This window comes from Equus przewalskii, chromosome 7, assembly GCF_037783145.1.
Source record: "Equus przewalskii isolate Varuska chromosome 7, EquPr2, whole genome shotgun sequence".
NCBI lineage: Eukaryota > Metazoa > Chordata > Mammalia > Perissodactyla > Equidae > Equus > Equus przewalskii.
In genome coordinates this window covers 24280776-24293718 of record NC_091837.1, presented here as the reverse complement: position 1 = coordinate 24293718, position 12943 = coordinate 24280776, and the positions used below count along the sequence as shown (strand labels likewise).

Sequence of the window (12943 nt, the reverse complement as noted above, 5' to 3'; positions counted from 1 at the left end):
GAGCAATTTAGCAAGTTTTTAAAAGTGAACTGATAGTGGCTTGAGGCCCCAGCAATCAAGATTCCTACAGATTAAGTCGAGCAAGAATTTAGTGAAATGCCCGCGTTGGCCTGGGTGGTGTACTAGGTTCTGGGCCTCAGGAAATGAATAAGACACAGCTCTCCTTTTAAGGGGCTTCGTGTTTTCATCGAAAGGGGGAGTGAGCTCAAATGTCATTTTATTTCATTGGGAAATCTGTTCAGTTATATCAGTCAGGCAGCTGGCAAGACAGGGGGCACTCAGCTTGGGGGACTGGAGAGGCCTTTAAAGGCCTTCTTTACAAGGAGAGGGTGGGTGTAGACCCCCCAGGGCTGGTACAGCACTAGCCACGGTTGTGCACATCTCCCCTCCAGGCCTGATAGGCAGAGCAGGGTGCAGAGAACCAAGAGAGGGAGAGAGAACTGCTTTGGTTGGGAGGGATCTGGCCACCTACAGGGACCCATAGAGGGAGGACCCCAGAGAACCCCCTCCTCATTTCATTCTTCCCCCACCCCCAGTCCCCATCGCTGATGCCAGCTCGAACCAGAAGGCAAGTGGCCTGTTGAAGTGGTCATTGTGGCCCCTGGGGCACAGAGCAGGATGGGGCGTGGATCTCAAGGACAGGCGGCAGATTCCAGCACTGTACTAGTTTCTTGTGGATGCCATGACAAATTCTCACAAATTCGGAGGCTTAAAACAAGAGAGATTTATTCTCTTACAGTTCTGGAGGCTAGAAGTCTGAAATCAAGGTGTCCGTGCTCTCTCCGGGGCTCAAGGGGAGAATGCGTGCCTTCCTCTTCCTGCTTCTAGTGATTGCTCACTTCCTTGGCTTGTGGCCACATTACTCCACTCTCTGCCTCTGTCTTCACATGGCCTTCTCCTCTGCGTATGTCTTCTCCTGTGTGTCTCTTATAAGGACACTTGTCATTGGATTTAGGGCCACCCAGATAATCTAGGATGACCACCTTGTCTCCAGATCCTTAGCTTAATTACATTTGCAAGGATCCTTTTTCTAGGTAAGGTCACATTCACAGGTTCCAGGATTAGAATGTAGACACATCTTTTGGGGGGGCCACCATTCAGCCCGCTGCAAGCACCTTTCACTCCCAGGAGAGTTAAAGCTCCATCATGACACATTGGTAACTGATTGTTGGTGTACTTCTGTTGACTGTCTTCAGTGGACACACCCTCCAAGGGGGCAGGGACCTGCCTTTCCTGTTCACTTCTGTCTCCATTGCCTGCCCTGCCCGGAGCCAGCACATAAAAAAAAGCTTTTTTTGGGTGAGTGAATTAACAGACGAACGAACAAGCACAGCAGACGACAATGCAAACAGAGTGAAAGCAGGGGTCTGCTCTGTGAGTACACTAAACACCGTTCAGTGGGCGCTTTCAATGGCGGATCATATAGGACGTGAATTACACCGCAGTAAAGTTGTGCCTCAGAAGAGTGCCTGGTGATCAAGCGAGCAAGATTGTGTGGCTTTGTCTGGGGCTTGGGGAGGGCCGGAAAAGGCCCAAAGCTGTTGCCGGGGGCCTCTGTTAGGGCAGAGCTTTGGGGAAGGAGGGCATTCCAGGCTGAGGGGCCAGTGTGAGCAAAGTCATGGGTTGAGAGCATGTTATCCTCCAGGCACATGTTTACTTGTTAAATAAAATGTGATTGTTTACCTTGTGTAAATACCAGGCCCTCTGGGGGGGCAGGGCAGGTGAGAGGGAGCACCTGTGCCCCCAGTGCCCCGCCCACATTCCCGAGCACTGACTCCGTTTTGAGCATTTAAAGGCCTTCCAGTGCTATTAAGAATTTCCGTTTGTTTGTTGAAATTCGCTGACATAATGCAGTGCTGACGTTTACTTTGTTATGACAAGGATTATATGATATGTAAGAAGGAGTAAGGGGCCGCCTTGAGTACTCTGCCATAGCAAGATTCAGCTTGGAAATGTGGACACATCTGTCTGCCATATTGTTTAGGAGGACACCATTATAATTATAGATGAAGGAGCCAGACCGTCCAGCTTGAGTCAGACTTTCACATCTTAGAAGCGTCTGGTTTGGAAAACGTCCCCTGCAAGCCCAAACCTTTGACCCAGGCTGGCCAGCGGGCGTGGGCCACTTCCCATCCCTGTCTCGGGTGCCTCTCATCTGTAACCACTGCATGTGTCGTCCAGAGGGGAGTTTCTGTCTCTCTTCTTTCTTGCCAGCTTTATTTTTTGCCACACTCCCCCACCCCAAATAAATAAATAAATAATGACATGCATTTGCAGTAGAATGTGCATTCTGTGAGAACTTCACATTTGGATGTAAGCATCCCGAGAGATAAAAAGGGTCTCCACATTTCTGCCTGGACAAGTGAGTATAAAATACCTTGTTTGCTTTTTTAAAACAAAGGCAGCTTATTTCCCTAGAGCCTCTGCCCTTTTGGTTCTATTAATATCTAACAGGTTTTTTTTAATTAAAAAATGAGCATTCTGTAAATTTATACATGCTTGTTATAATGAATCAAGCGCTATATACAAGTAGAGGGAAGTAAAAAAAAAATCACACCATTCAGAGGTTGCTGTTGTTAACTTGGAGTGAACATCCTTCTAGACAGCTCTCTGCGCGCGTAGACAGATGGGCGGAAGTAGCAGTATAAATGGGGTCCTATGTGAATGTTGCCATCTATCATGCCTCTTGTTTTTCTTTGATATGAGCAGAAAAAGAAACTGAAGTGAAACTGAGTACATTTATAAAAATGGTTCCTTACCACAGAGTGATTGTTTCCTGAAAAGATTTCTCTATGGTTAAGAAAAACGGTCAAGAGAACTGTCAGGAGGTTGGGACCCTATTTTCAATTTCAGGGACCTCTTGGCTCCAAACCTGGCTCCTAGAACACGGGGGGGCCTCTGCCGGCGTTTTCAGATTTACTGTACAGCTTTGGTTACAGACGTCGAGGCTGGAATCGAGCTGAGAGGAGGTGGAGAGTGGGGCTGCGTGTCACCCAGAGTGGCTGCACTTGGGCCTTGCTGAGTGTGGTGTGCACTGTCCCTAAGGACGGGCCCTGAGTCCCATCCTGCCCAGCTCGCCTTCGCTTTGCAAATGATAGAACAGGGGCCGGCCCCGTGGCCTAGTGGTTAGGTTTGCGCGCTCTGCTGCGGCGGCCCAGGGTTTGACCGGTTTGGATCCTGGGCGCGGACGTGGCGCCGCTCATCAGGCCACGCTGAGGCGGCATCCCACATGCCACAACTAGAAGGACCCACAACTAAAAATACACAACTATATGCTGGGGGGATTCGGGGAGGAAAAAAAAAAGATTGGCAACCGTTGTTAGCTCAGGTGCCAATCTTTTAAAAAAAAAAAATGATAGAACAGGCTGCGTGTTTCTCCCCATTTTCCTCAATGGGAACAAGAGGAGGGAATATTATGAAGGAAAGAGTCTTTTTCTACATCTAATGCAACATCAAAGGTGTGTACAGGGCCCATAGGAGTGTTGGAAGAGCTTTATCAGATGCTTAAGAAAAGACGCTCCTCCCCACCTCAGCGCAGGTGTCCTGGCCGTGGCCCCGCGGCCGTGTTCCCCTGCCACCATTGTCCCCCTGGAGAGTGCTGTGGGTGTACCCTGCATGGCTGCTTAGAATTTACTGATATTTATTTATGTAAAAATATTTGGGGGCCGGCCCGGTGGCGCAGCGATTAAGTGCCCACGTTCTGCTTCTTCGTGGCCCAGGGTTCGCCAGTTCAGATCCCAGGTGCGGACACGGCACCTCTTGGCACGCCATGCTGTGGCAGGCATTCCACATATAAAGTAGAGGGAGATGGGCACGGATGTGAGCTCAGGGCCTGTCTTCCTCAGCAAAAAGAGGAGGATTGGCAGCAGATGTTAGCTCAGGGCTAAACTTCCTCAAAAAAAAAAAAAATCTGAGTATCCAAAGGATGTAAAAAGTTTCAGCAGCATAACGGTCATCAGTTGAAGTTAATTTGGTCTCTTTTGCTGGCTGGTGACTTCGACTTTGCCTTTATGCATCCTGTGCAGATGAGCTTCCTTTTGACTGTAGCCTGTGCTTCCTTGGGTTACTCTCTCCTAGGACTTTCTAGCATGGAGAAGAAGGGGGTTTTGACTGACTTAGACCCTACGAGAATAAGATTTATTTGCGGAGGTATTATACTGTGAAACTGAGGCAGGGACACTTAGCTGTATGTTGCAGTCACCTGGGGAGCTTTGAAAAAATGTCCATGCATGGCCAAGTGGTTAAGGTTGCATGCTCTGCTTTGGAGGCTCGGGGTTCATCAGTTTGGATCCTGGATGTGGACCTATGCACCGCTCATCAAGCCATGCTGTGGCAGCGTCCCACATGGAGGAACTAGAATGATCTACAACTAGGAGATGCAACTATGTACTGAGGCTTTGGGGAAAGAAAGGAAAAAAAAGAGGAAGGTGGCAACAGATGTTCACTCAGAGCCAGTCTTCCTCACCAAAAAAACAAATAAAAAGTGTGCCTGGGCCCCTCCTAGAGAGTTTGGCTGCTATGGGGTTGGTCTGGGTATTGGGGATTTTGTCGGGTGATTCTGACGTGCAGCTGAAGTTGAGAACCACTGCTGTAAAGTCATATTTAACAGCGTGCTAGGATTATGCACTTCCCTGGGTGCCAGTGCCTTTCCTGCGGTCACCTTGGGAGACCTGAGCTTACAGTGCTGCCTTTGCTTAAGAGTTTTGGAGAAATCCTGCTTTCGGAATTACCCTTAGATCTAATGTGAGACTCCCCGACAGACTCAGGCTCAAAGGACTGTGTCAAGGGAGCCTGCCTGTTGCGGAAAGGATTGGGGGCAGTTATTGCCTGACAAACACGGCTCTTCTTTTTTTTTTTTTCACTCTCGATTTTGTTACCCACCTTGTTTGTCGGACCTGACCTCAAGTGACTGGCTTTTTGTGGGTGGGGAAGGGTCATTCTGACTCTTTCGGTGGATGCTGAGTGGCTGATATGTGCTCGGTACTGGGAACGCCACAGATGACAGGATATTGCCTATGTCATTAATATTCCAGTGGGGGAGACAGTGAGCAAGAAACCAGATTTGATATTCACTGATTGCAATTAGTGGCAGGACAGAAAGGAGTGCTGTGACAGAGGGTGACTGCCAGCTTAGATAGGACGGTCAGCGAGGCCTCTGAGGGCAAGGCATTAAGCTTGGGCCTGACAATGAGCAGGAGCCGGATGGAAGAGCAGACCTGAGTGCCAGAGGCCTGTGGAGGGAAGAGTTCCATTTCTTCTCAGGACGGGGCGAGTGGGAACAGGTCACCCTGAATCTCAGAGATCGGGACATGGCAAGTTCGGTTCCATTTGTGCTGACTGTGAGTTTAGGTGAGGACAGAAGCGCTCATGTTCCACTCATTGCTCAGGGCCTGGAAAATAATAGTTGCTCAGTAAATGTTTATTGAACAAAGAATTGATTGAGTCAGAATTTCGCGTGCACAGAGCAGTGAGTCTGGGAGCAGGCGTCTAGGTCTTCACTGTGGCCTCCAACCCCTGCCCTCTTCTCATCCATCAGATGAGACCAGTGGGAGGAAAAGATCTCATCAGCAGTTGGTTTGTTTATAACTAAACTTTGAATTTTAAGATAATTGTAGATTTGTATGCCATTGGAAGAAACAGTACAGAGATACTGTATGTATCTTCACCCAGTTTCCCCCAATGGCAGCATCTTACAGAATTCTAGTCCACTCTCACAGTCAGGATAGCGACACTGATACAGTCAGCATAGGGAACAGGAGAACATTCCATCACCATGAAGATCCTTCATGTTGTCCTTGTAGCCACTTCCCTCCCCCAGCCACTAATCTGTCTGCATTTCTGTAATTCTCTCATTTCAAGAATGTTGTATACTCGGAATCATAGAGTATGTGACTCTCTGGGTTGGCTTTTTTCACTCAGCAGAATTCCCTGGAGCTTCATCCAAATTGCCATGTGTATCCACAGTTGGTTCTTTTTTATGGCTGAGTAGTGTTCCCTGGTGTGGATGGAACTCACTTTGGTTAACCCTTCACTTGCCGAAGGACACCTGGGTTGCTTCAAGGTTTTGGCTGTTACAAATAAAGCTGTTCTGAACGTTCACGTACAGGTTTTCGTGTGAATATAAATGTTCATTTCTCTGGGATAAATACCCAGGAGTACAATTTCGGGGTCATATGGTAGTTGCATGTTTAGTTTTAAAAGAAGTTGCTGAGCTGTCTTCCAGAGTGGCTGTGCAATGGTTTATTTTTGTTTGTTCTTTTAAATGGCTTAACAATCGAAGGAAAGACTCTCCTGCAGGACCTCGGGATACAGTGCACATGGAGGGCGAGCCGCTGTAAGGGGGAGGCGGGGAGCGAGTGAGGGGAGCCCCCTCCGAGGGCCGTTCCGAAACCCCGAGATAGCAGAAACCCTGTTTAAACTCAGTCTTTCCAGCCCCCAACAGAAACTATTTCTACTGCACTAATTTTAGTGTTGAGCTAGAGGCTTAATTTTCTATCTTAATGTAAATCCTTAATTTAAATTCTGTTTTGAGCTGGCCTAATCTTTCAGGCCCTGCACCCAGCTCATCTGTGTGGAGAGAGAGATTATGTGTCTGCTGAAGAGCCCCCAGCCTGGTGGTCAGGGCCTCCTGGTGGAGGCGTCCATCCAAGGGCTTTCCCTTTGTTCTCTTCCTTCACTAAGTTGTGCGTGCGTGTGTGTGTGTGCACACGCCTCTATGAGTGTGCTGGAAACTGGGCATGAGCAACAAATGGGTATGGCTGGGGGGAGGGGTGCAGAGCAGAGGCAGCGCAGCCAGGAATCTACACTCAAACTATCAAGAGGAAGGAAGTAGCAGCGAAAATAGCCTGGGTGCGGTGGTAGGAAATATTAAGGGGAAAAACGAGATGCCTGGCGTCGGGGTGAAGAAGAGCTCCTAAAAACGCGGGCATGTGTGGGGAAGGAATTGTGTGTTGTTGAAACTTCAAATCCAGAATGTGAGCAGTGGGCAGGCCGCGCTGGAGGAAGCCGATCAAGGTGAGTGAAAGGGGAGCTGGAGGACATGGCACGGATGCCTTGTGTTTTTTGGTTTTTCTTTAATATACTTTTGCTAAGTTTTATTAGGAGCTCCTTACCTTTTTCTCAGACCTTCCATTTCTCCCTCTCACTCCTGACGTCCAGGCGGGCTTCTCTACCTCCCAAATAACCTGTCCCCACTTGGAGAATGAAACCCTGTTGGGCAAGTAAGTCCCCCTTGCCCAGCCTTGGGTCAGCCTCACTGAGGGACTGGCCAGGAGCTGGCGAGATGAGGCCCTCCCCTCAGCCAGGAAGAGCTGGTGCTGGGGTGGGGGAGGGACGAGGGCAGAATCCTGTAAATGGAATTCATCCCTGGGGCCTCAGGCTTTCGTGCTTGAGCTGTAAGCCTGAGTGTTAAGCCTGAATTGACATTGCACTGACTGGTCCTCCTCTGATAAAAGCGATTCTTTAACTCTCTGGAGTAGCAGGAACTTGTTTTGAAAAAATCTAGCCCTAAATCTTTACAGCTGTCTATTCCTGCAAGCACAGTGACGGGAGTAAGGAACTCCAGGCACGGCGCAGCTGCTGAAGCGAAAGCCTCGACAGGTCACAAGACAAAGCCCATCTTGCAAACTGGTTGGAAAGGAAGTGGCCTCACTGTTTAAGAATAGGGGGCAGTGTCCAAACTAGAAATCTGAGAGGCTGGAGTCTTTGGGGCTGGGAATGGCTGCCCCGCACGTGGCCCAGCCTGGAGACACAGCCAAACGGAAGCAGATGTGGCAGCTCCTGGGCGTGGGGCGTGGGAACCTCTGGGGACTTGCCTATGAACTAACACACTTTGGTTCTCATCATCCTGTGTGTTCCTTGCAGACACAGAACGTTCAGCTTAACAAAGAAATGACGCTGGCCAGCAACCGGAGCCTGGCAGAAGGAAACCTTTTGTACCAGCCCCAACTGGATGCTCTGAAAGCACGTTTGACCCAAAAATACCAGGAACTTCAGGTTCTCTTTGAAGCCTATCAGATAAAGAAGACCAAATTAGGTAACTTTTTTAGGGTGATCTTTCAAGAATAAAAAGTTGAGGGCCAGCCTGGTGGTGTAGTGGTTAAATTTGCATGCTTTGCTTTGGTGGCCCAGGGTTTGGAGGTTCGAATCCCAGGCACGGACCCACACACTGCTCATCAAGCCACCCTGTGGCAGTGGCCCACATACCAGATGTTAGCTCAGGGCCACTCTTCCTCACCAAAAAAACAAAAATAAAGAAAAAAAGAATAAAGAGTTGAGGGAAGGACACATTTTCAAGCTGTTGCACTACCAGGAAAGAAATATTATTATGAGAAAATTTCAGATTAAGACAGTAATTACTGCCACAAAGAAATGGTTTATATTTAGAATTGTCACCAATTTAGAAAAGAGACTTAACTGCTTTTTAAATAAGACTCCACCTTCTCCAAACAGCATTAGGAAAGAGGCAGTTTTCTGAATTATGGTTCAACAAATGTGTTATCTTGTGAAGTTAGCCCTCAGAATTAACTCTGAAAAATACTCCTCACTGGAACATTTTATTTTAATGTCACACTTTGATTCACAGCCATTTTGAAGAGAGCGTGGAGTTGGATATTGTTCGAGTCCTCCATACTTTGGATTGCTTTCGAAGAGACTTAGATTAGAGAAGGTTAAAGATTACCCCCTGCAGAGAGGTTTACAGAGACTTCTGATGCCCAAATCCCCTTTCATTGTCTCTGTAAAGGCAGCAAAAATGGACTTTAATGTGCCCACCAGAGTGAATAAAGTTGAAAAGGCTGGCACTGCCCAGTGCTGGTAGGAGTGTAAACTGGTAAGACCACCTCGGAAAAGCTGCTTGGCGGTCCCTGCTAATGTGAGAGATGTGCGTGCTCTGGGATTCAGCACTTCCACTCCGGGTCTGTTTCCAGCAGCAGTGCGCATTTATGTCTCTCAGAAGATGCACAAGAATGGTCATTGGAGCTGTATTCCTGACAGCCAGATGTGGAAACAGTGTAGATGTCAGGCTACAGAGGGATGGGTTAGTTGTGATATTTACACAATGGACACAGCAGTGAAGGAGACAGCTGCTGACTCAGACAGATTCATATGACACTAGGGTGAGATCAGAGACCTGGTGTGAGCGCAGGAAGCCGGCGCAGAGCACACACTGTGATGCCGCTTGTGTGAGGTTCAGGACCGGGTGGCACTCCAGGGTGGTGCAGGTCGGCTCAGGGCCTCCCTCTGGGGGGCGTTGCTGGGGGTGGGCCTGAGGGAGCTTTGCAAATATGCTATGTCCTGAGCTGGTGCTGGTTGCTGGGGTTTAGACATATGTAAAAAATCACGTGATACACTTAATGACGTGTATGCTTTATGTAAGTTATCACTCAGAAATACAAGGGACATATGTAACGGGTGTTCCGTACAGTTCTCTAGGGCAGTGCTGATGCTCGGCACGCTGATGCATGTGCAGCCCCGAGTGCCCACGCTGGTCCGTGCACTTGTTCCTCCCCTGGAGTTTAAGCCTTACTTCACTTTCAGCTTCCTGGAAAGTCAGCTCTCAGAAGGTTTGACTCTCCTAGTGCCTTTCCAGTTACAAGGCACTCCTCCTCTGGCAGGGGAGGGAAGGAGGCGGAGGAGCAGGTTTGAAGGGCTGGGGGTCGTGCCCCTCTCATCGCGCCGCCTCCTCTTCCAGATAAGCAGTCCAGCAGTGCTTCCTTGGAGACCCTGCTAGCACTTCTTCAGGCGGAAGGGGCCAAGATCGAGGAAGACACCGAGGTAAAGCCAGCCAGCCTTGGTGGAGTGCCCAGGGCACAGTTACCCGTGTCCTGGCCACTTTGGGCCCAGTTCCCTCGGGGACAGTGAGTGCCACATCTCCATGGCCAGGAGATGGTGCCTCCCGCATGTGTAAGCTGCACGTGAGCCTGGGCAGCCTGGCCTGTGGTCAGAGAAAGTGCCAAGCTGAGGTCTGGTCCTCAAGTGAGGGATGCACGCTGCCCTGTGAATTGGCACTGGTCCTGTGGGTGCCAGTGGCTGAGCTCCCATTCGCTCTGAGTCAGCTGGTGGGGCAGGGCCTGTGGGATGTGGCCAGCTGGGCTCTTGAGGCTGGAGCCTCACTAAGTGATAAATGAGTCAGGGTTGAAAGTTGCGCAGTTGTAGCGCATCAGGGCTGGCAGTGTGTTACCAAGTTAGGCTACTTGGTCTAATTAACCATCGCCATTAGGCGGGAGCCCTGATGGGCACGAGCAAATTTCTGTCCTGCTGACTCCGAACGGGGCCAGTCTGTCAGGATGCGGCTGGTGGAAGGAAGGAAACACTGGATTCCAGTTGGTTTAACGCGGGAGGGTCAGAACTGGGTGCAGTGGTTTCCTCTCCGGGCCGGGAGAGCCAGCAGCTCGGGGCTTCGTCTTAAGGCTGGCTCTCCCCATGGCCTGCTGCCTGTCTGGCCTGTGGTTTGGGAGGGTGGGGTAGGCATGACCAGCCCATCTGTCCAGGGCAGAGCCCCCACTGAGGACAGCAGCATGGAGCGGTGGCAGATAGCAGAAGGGGACAGGTGTTGGGAGGAAGCTGGGTGCTGCCTCTCCCTGCGCACCGGGTAGTGAGGGAGCGCCTTCCCTCACAGCTGACCTTCCCTGTAATCGGGTTTCTCCTGCTGCTTCCAGAACATGGCAGAGAAGTTTCTCGATGGAGAGCTTCCTCTCGACTCCTTCATCGATGTCTACCAGAGCAAGCGGAAACTGGCCCACATGCGCAGAGTTAAAATTGAGAAGCTCCAGGAGATGGTGCTGAAGGGGCAGAGACTTCCGCAGGCCCCAGCTCCAGCCCCGCTGCCCCCCAGGGTGCCCGAACCAGTGCCCGCTGCCCCCCTGCCCTACTCCGCCTCGGAGGCCAGCGGGCCCCCGTCAGTCGTGCCTCGGCGCATCCCACCCCCACCGCCCCCGGTGCCTGCAGGACGGTCAGCCACGCCATTTACCGCCGCCTTGGCCTCAGGACAGGCCTTTCCGTACCCAGGATCACAGTGCCCACCCCTGCCCCCCCGCGTGGGCCTTCCCCCCCCCCAAGGATTCTCCACACAGTTTGTGTCACCATACCCGCCACCTCTCCCCCAGAGACCCCCACCCCGGCTGCCTCACCAGCCGGGCTTCATCCTCCAGTGAGTGGCCCTCGGCCTCCTGGGAGGCTCCCTCACCTGCGCCTGCTGGCCGGGGTTCCGCACACACCGGGGAGGCTTCGAGGACCAGGTGCTCTGCCAAGGGCTCCGGTGCCCTGGGCCGGGATGTCCATCTGATTTTAGAACTGTAGGTCAGTGGTAAGTAGACGTAGAAACCAGTCGTGTACACCCAGGCGGCTGTGTGTGCTGGGCCTCCGCCTGGCATCCCTGTGGTTGCGCTGGTTTGCGTTCTCGGTATCATTTCTAAGTCTCGTAGTGTTGATGAACTCACGAGTTTGGAGGAAAAAGCCTCCCTCCGTTCCTGTTTAGAATCGTGGTCCTCCTGTTGCAGCTTTATCTAGTAAGCATGGTTCATCATTTCTGGTTTGTTTTCAAAAGACAGTTGTGTGTGTCCCAGCCCGCCGCCCGCCGCAGCCCCTGGTACGGGTTGGTTGGGTGGGCTAGCCCGGAAGGTGCTTGCTTAATCTGTGTGGGGTGGTCGTCAGTCACCCCCTCCTCTCCTGAACGTGGGTGTTTCAAAGCCACACGCAGAGTTTGCACTTGGCCCACTGCCACGGCCTTGCCGGGCGAGTTGCGGCCGGCCCTGAGGAGATGGCTCCGAGCTGGACTTTGCACAGCAGATGATGTTCCGGGCTCTCCTGCTCTCCCTCCGCCTCGAGCCAGCCCTGAGGGTTTCTATGAAGAAATACTCCCCCCGTATTTTTACTACATGTGTAATTTTCCTATTTTTTATTGGCAAAGAAAACTTTTTTGACACAAGACCATTCAGGGAAACTATAAAAATGCACATACTGTTCTGAGCAGAGTGAAGTGCACACGAAGTGAATGCAGTGCCCTTCTTGGAAGTAGTGCCCAGTCGCACCGCGGCCCGTGCTGTGCCTTAGCTTCACCTGGTGCCAGTGAGGGGCGGCCGTGGCTCCCCTGTGGGCCTCAGGACGGGCAGGCGGTGGGGGCTGTTACCAGCTGCTGTTGCCACCACCCTTGGTGGCTCTAGGTTCCACAGGGGCTTTTTTGCATTGTTTTGTTGCCGCTGGAGGAAGTCTGCCCACCTTGAGCCAGGATCCTCTTAGCCAGTGTTCTCTGCCCCTGGCTGGCTGGGCCTCAGGACACGAGTGGGGCAGGGATGCCAGCAGCATTCAGCTGGGTTTGGAGAAGCCCGCCCCCTGAGATTAGAGGGCCCCAGCACACTCAGACCTCTGGCAGCACCCCAGGCTCTTCCTTCCCCTCTGGGTTCTCACCCACACGTGCCGAATTCCCAGGGCTCGTGGGGGTGGGGGGAAGGCCACCCCCCACCTGCTGGCAAAAAAGGGCTGTGTGCTCATTGGTGAACCCCTGGCCCCAGCCTGTGACCACTCACCCAGCTGGCTGCCACCCGGGTGACAGAATCAAGGCAGAGCTCAAATGGCATCTGTCCCAGCGGGCCACGGGCAAGGCCACCAAACTTTGTACTCAATTACTGTACAGTTCTCCTGGACTTGAACTCTGTGTCATAATTGTCTTTTTAAAAGCTGTACAGGACTCAGTGCCATGCCAATCAGGTGGGCCTACCATGTTCTGTGAATCTTGAGAGTGCGGTGCCACCACCCGATACCTCTGCCACGTGCCCCGCTGTCGGGGTGCCCGCAGCCCGCACGGGGCGCAGCCAAACGTGTGAGCTCGATGTTGACATGGTGCAGGGGCCTCCAGGCTGGCCTCGCCATCTCTGCAGGGCCACGTCTGAGCTGTGTTTGTAAAGCTGTAGGACCCTTTTTAATAAAGAGAGAATTGTTAACAACA

The 12943-nt window shown here is 51.5% G+C and overlaps 1 protein-coding gene across 2 annotated transcripts in view; it reads left to right on the top strand.

The window, feature by feature from the left end:
• VPS37B (VPS37B subunit of ESCRT-I) overlaps positions 1-12943 on the top strand; it is a 27899-nt gene extending 14956 nt beyond the window's left edge. The window contains exons 1-4 of one of the 2 annotated variants that reach the window (XM_070629168.1): positions 6158-7014; positions 7864-8035; positions 9692-9774; positions 10659-12943. In XM_070629168.1, the coding sequence (XP_070485269.1) occupies positions 7891-8035; positions 9692-9774; positions 10659-11153 (723 nt within the window). In that variant the 5' untranslated portion in view covers positions 6158-7014; positions 7864-7890 and the 3' untranslated portion in view covers positions 11154-12943. Of the gene's footprint in view, positions 1-6157; positions 7015-7863; positions 8036-9691; positions 9775-10658 lie in introns of those variants that run through there. The other variant, XM_070629167.1, reaches the window with a different exon arrangement.